Consider the following 6,083-nt stretch of genomic DNA (forward strand, 5'->3'; position numbering starts at 1 on the left):
GTAAATTATGATACAATCACTCATGCATAGAACTAATCTCTCTCTCTCTCTCTCTCCCTTTCATTATTCAAAAGAATTTTACACCAATGTATGGCTAACAAAATTTATAATTATCATTGAATCATTTAAATCATTTTTCATTCGTTGTTAAATCTTTAAATTGCTATCTTTAAAAGTTCTTTTTTTTTTTTTTTAAAGCTTAATTTTATGTGAATTAATTTATATCTTGTAATTCCTAATGATTATTTTAACATTAATGTTATCTCTTTTATCAAACAATTAATTTAACTAAATTTGAGGTGGAAATAAAAAAAAAAACGAAAAATTTGTAAGTTCATATATTACATAATGCAAGAAATTTATAAGAAATATAAGAAAATAATTTTTTTTTCCACTTTAGTAATAAAAAATTGCGAAAGGATAAAGCAATTCATTCTTCTTTTTCTTTTTTTTTTTTAACAGTAATAATTTATCAATTGTTTTTTTCTTCCTGTATCATTTTAATGCTATCTGATAATTATCCAAAATTTTATTTCGGCAATCTTTTTTTTTCCTGTATATGATAATTACTAAATTGTTATATGATAAGTACTAAAATGCTCTCTGATAACTATTAAATGTTACAAGAAAATTGTCAACTGTCCCACTGTTAAAGACTTGTCTAAATTGTCATATGATAACTACTAAAATGTTATCTGATAATAATTATTAAATGTTACAAGAAAACTGTCAATTGTCTAACTATTAAAGATTGATATATGATAATTACTAAATTTTTATATGATAACTACTAAAATGTTATCTGATAACTATTAAATGTTACTAAAAAATTGTCAACTGTCAACTATTAAAGAATCTTTGACATTATCGGATAAATGTGAAGCATTTATGTACTGTAAAATATGCGTAGCATTTATTTGCTTATTCATCAAACCATTCCTTTTTTTTTTCATTTCTCTTTTCCTCCTTTTCAATTCTTTCATTCCTTCATTATATATTTATGCATTATTCAATGTAATACAATATTCTAACTAATATATTTCTATTAAACTTAGAAAAAAAAAAGAATGACATTTTGAATTGGTAAAAACAAATTTGATAGATACATTAAAATTACATTATTGGATAAAGAATATGTAAAATGTATGAAATGAAAATGCTGTAATGATTATATTTTATAATAATTTCATAGTAATATTTGTTTTATAACAATTTAATAAATAATTATATATGATTTTATAATAATTTTACAAAAATATCTTCGATTATTTTCAAATTATTTTAATCAATCCTATTTGATAACAATTTAACATTTCGATGAAATATACAATTTCAAAATGCGACCATTGAAAGTGATCAAACCAAAATATCAATTCTACTTATATCGGTATTTTAACTGTTTCGTCAATCTTTAATCACTCTACTTATTACAACAATCTCATCTAATCCTTTCTTATATCACTTTTCCTTCATCTGTGTTCCCTCTCTCTCCCTCTCTCTCTCCCTCTTTTCATCTAATTGTTTTTGAAGACAATGCATTATGTTGTCACAAAATTTGAAATTATAGAAAATTTTGAAATCTTTCTCCTACCTCTACTCTTTTTATTTGTGTTACATACATAATACATCACCTACACAATCACCAACAAAATTTGGCTTCGATTTTCCTTATCATTAAGCTATTAATTGGTTAATTAGTCAATTGATCAATTAATTCCGATTAAGCTATTAATTGGTTAATTAGTCAATTGATCAATTAATTCCGGAAATAATACAGTACATTATCATAAAATTTAAAACCACTGAATAGTTTCATTTTTTCCAAAGCTAATAAATGCTATTTTTAGATCAATTAAATGTGCTATGGAAGATGATATTTGTTTGTTTGTTTGTTGATTTGAGAAGATTTAATTTTTGTCACAGTTATAGGATAACTATTGGAGAAATTTCGAAGGTAAATTTGATTGATTGCTAGATTGTTTTTGTAGTGAGAAATTTGTTTTAATTTGATTGAGATTGTATTATCACAAAATCCATAAGAATGGCATTTTTCGAGAATAAAATTTTTTGGAATAATTTGATAATTGATAATTAATTCTTTATTTAAGTGAAAGAGAGAGAGAGAGAGAGAGAGTTGTTTACAACAATTAAATTACTCAAATTAAAACATCTTATCACATGATAAACAAGATATTTCTATAAATAAAAAAAACATGTTTATTCCAATATATTTCTATACTATAAAAATACTTTCTAAAATTTTACTGGAAGATATAATGGAAAAAAATACAAAGAAATCTAATGCTGATTGCACCTTTTTTTTAATTTTTAGATTAATTTCATTGCCAAACATTTCAGATTTATCTAATTTTCTTACCTTCACTACTTGATAAGCAATACTATTTAGTTCTATTATTAAGATTACGTACCACCTATCTAGCCTAGTAATAACTTTTCGTTCTATTATCAAGATTTAGGCACCACCCATCTAGCTTAGTAATAATTTTCCATCCTATTATCAAGATTAGGCACTACCTATTTAATCTAGTAATAACTTCTCATTCGCAATCTATTTCCTAATCTCAAACACCAATCTAATCATCTTATCATATAACTAACCCACCTTTTCTACTTGTTTCTCGATTTCTTCGTATTTAATCAATTGCCGTTCGATACTATTATTTTTTGCTCGTTCCATCGATTGGAATAACTAATACTTTCCTTTCATACACATTTTTTTTTTCCCACTTCTATTCTGACTTGCCTTATGATTTTCACAACATTGTGACAATTAACACCTTCCATACCTTTATTCAGGTTACTTTACAATCTTTATCCTTTTGTCCAATTATCAATTAACACTCTTAATCTTTACTAGTGTAAATATTTATGAACGATACAATTTGTATTGAAAACGGAATATGAATAGTTTATTACAATGTTGTAATCTCATATTAATCTTCTTTGATTTACTTTTTAATCGAATTTATAAGCAATAACAATATTTTATCAACATCTATGATAACTATTGAATAATTACAAAATTTCAACTTGAAATTAATTTCAACATCTAGCCGATCATTTATCAAAAATAAAAATTGATTTGATAAAATAACTTATGCATGGAATTTGATACAGGAAATGATTATTAATTAATTAACAATCTTTCTTTTTTTATCTCATAATTTTTTGGAAAAAAAAAACTGCTACTAACTAGTACAAAAATTAACATTTCATCAAAGCATTTCTTTCTTTTCATTGTTATCATAATCATTGCTATCATATCAGATGTTAATATATGCAACATGGCTTATTTTTATTGATGAATTTTGTCTCTTTTCATTGTTTTTTTTTTTTTTTGTCACTTCAAATACCATCAATAAGGTATAAAGCATTAAAGTATAAAGCATGCTATACAAAGAACAACCATACGTTATAAGAGAAGGGAATTGGATTATTTCATACAGTTCGATTCCTTTCTTATCTCAAACTAATTCAATAACAGAGCATAATACTATAGAAGTTTTACATTTATATGAAAAGAAAAAGGAAAATTGAAATGCTTAACCCATGGATGTTAGATATGAAGGGAAAAAAAAGACATTAGCCTTACTTAATATTGTTTGGTATTGTAATCATTAGCAACAAAAAGATATTAGCCTTATTTAGTATTGTTTGAATTGTAATCATTAGCAACAAAAAATATTAGCCTTATTTAGTATTGGTATGCAAAAATTTGTCATGAAAGAGTACAAATGATAATTAAATTGGAATTATTAAATCATAATTAATGACTTACTTTCCTCAATGAAGTATTGCTGTTTGCAAAATTCGAACGTTTGAATTGTAACCGTTAGCAGTAAATTTCAGTAAAACAGTTTATAAATCGATGAAAGAACGATAGAAAATTAATGGAAAATCATAGAGCAGAAACAAAATGATGATGCATCATGATGAAATTGTTAGATTAACAAACAGATGAGCTGAAATAGAGGATGAAGAATAAATGCTGTTTGGACGACGATGGTTAGAGCTCTTATATATATATATATAGTAGGCAAATGGGGAGGGAATTTACAATGAATGGTCGATGAGATATATGTCAATAAGGGATTTACAACACAATTTCTAAATGATATAGGAAAAGGTAAAGTATTGGTTACAATAGGCTCTTTGTCTAATATCGTATATATGGAAGAGCGACAAAGAAAAATTTAAATATTAACAATCAATATGAGTTATAGCTAAATTATGGAAAGCTACTTTGGGTTATCCAATAAATTGGTTTATAATTATTTCTTTATATCTAAAGATATCAATTAAATTTCAATTGAAAAAAAAAGGAAATTGTATTCGTTTGGTACTAATATACCAAAATTGTGTCTTAATGTAAAAACACAGATATAATGACTGTCGGAAAAACTCCGAAAGTCATAATGCAAATTTTTAGTGTACAAATTAACTTGTGGGACAAATGATTTGTTGTGCCAAATTAGAAAACTCATTTGGTAAATTAAATCAATAAATCATTTGTCCAACATTCCCCACCGTTAGCACATTGTGAAGAATCTCTCGTTTATAACTATGCCAATTTATGTCAAAATGTTGTCATCTTTGATCTTTAATAATACCCCATATGTAATTGTCAGAAAACTAAACATCCCCCTGTTTAACGTTCAAAGATCATACTATGTAGGGAATTTTATAAGCCAAACCCACTGGTCTACACTATAAAAGGATCAAGTAGCGCGGAATTGACACACTTACTGACTCACTTTTTATCTATGGCTCGACATCTCAACGACTCATTTAATTCTTGTTTTTCTACTGGTTCACTCTGTCAGATTTGACTCAATTTTCACTCCCCTTTTTCATTCAATGGTGAACCAAGGCTCTTAGCAGCGCTCTCATACTTCGTTTATTTCCACTGTCAACACATTTTCTTCTTATAATAATCATTGTTCTTATGCTAAATGCGCTTATCATATCCCTATATTATCGGTAATTGCGCATAAACGTCTTAGACTAAGGCCAACCAAGTATTCCAACCAAACCCTCCTATCGAAAGTGAACGAGCTGTCGCGAATTTCAATTTCGCGAAAGACCAAAGTATAAAAAATTATTTAAGTTTAAACGATAGCATCCCATAACTTAAAATCACACAGGTTACAAACAACTGTTATCCAACTGTAACTTTTTTGTCTTAACTTAAGTTTCAAACTTAATCTTTAGCCAAGTTGTTAGGGAATAATTGTAATATTCTTCCTAAATTACTTTTCAAAATTTTAATCCGTTCAAGCAATTATCGATCAAGTCTCGAGATCTTTATTTTAAATCACCTCTGTTGAAATAGTTGGAGCAAAACCACTCCCACTTTTTCCGTATATAAGCTGTATTCCGTGTTACCAAGGGGACTGATGATTAGTTTTTCATTATTCTCGATCAGTTTGGATTATTCTCATTTTTTTTCATTATCGGCAGTATCGTGTCGTTTTTGTGACCTTACCCTTGACAAGTAAAGAATCAATCTTGCCTTTGTCCACAACGTACGACACACGCACATCATCCACATCAAACTTGATGCAGCTAATACTCCAAATAACCTCAATTCTTCTCCTCTACAACCAACGTGTAGAAAATCCCCTGCTCGTTCCAACTATTGACTGACCGCAAAATCAACAAAAATCCACGACACGAGTCACAAAGAGTTTGTGCCCTCACGTAAAAAACCAAAAAAGAGATTTCGTCCGTGGAAGAAATTTTCAACATATTTTTTTTGGTACCACGAGTCGGCATATCGGACGCTATAATCAAAAGTGCTCAACCGGTAAAACAAAAGTTAGGGAATCTTCTTGATGAAGCAAAAACAATGGATCTAACGCGCCTCCAGACCAACATTCATCGGTGGAGGAAGCAACAGCAATTCGAACTCAAGAGGAGGACTATAGAAAATAAGGCGTCTAAAACTCTATATTGGTACATTCGGATCAACCAGCGAAAAATAGTTGGAGAATATCCAGAAACAAAAGAATGCGCAGAAAAAAGACTAATACGCGGATATGGTCGACGATGATAAAGGCCTT

The 6,083-nt window shown here is 27.9% G+C and overlaps 2 protein-coding genes across 2 annotated transcripts in view; one reads left to right on the forward strand and one right to left on the reverse strand.

Annotated features, from left to right (window-relative positions):
- The window catches only part of LOAG_07968 (hypothetical protein), a 21,205-nt gene extending 17,216 nt beyond the window's left edge, over positions 1-3,989 (reverse strand). The window contains exon 1 of the mRNA XM_020447582.1: positions 3,800-3,989. The gene's annotated coding sequence lies outside the window, so the exon portion shown is untranslated. The remainder of the gene's footprint in view (positions 1-3,799) is intronic.
- Positions 3,990-4,827: 838 nt separating this feature from the next.
- On the forward strand, positions 4,828-6,083 carry LOAG_18381 (hypothetical protein). Its single transcript, XM_020451041.1, has one exon. The coding sequence runs from the start codon at positions 5,870-5,872 to the stop codon at positions 6,071-6,073; it is 204 nt and encodes a 67-aa protein (XP_020305211.1). The 5' UTR covers positions 4,828-5,869; the 3' UTR covers positions 6,074-6,083.

Source organism: Loa loa (assembly GCF_000183805.2).
Source record: "Loa loa unplaced genomic scaffold supercont3.284, whole genome shotgun sequence".
NCBI classification, from domain to species: Eukaryota; Metazoa; Nematoda; class Chromadorea; order Rhabditida; family Onchocercidae; genus Loa; species Loa loa.

Coding starts and splice junctions, on each gene's coding strand:
- LOAG_18381 (XM_020451041.1), top strand. CDS start 5,870: ATGGATCTAACGCGCCTCCAGACCAACATTCATCGGTGGAGGAAGCAA.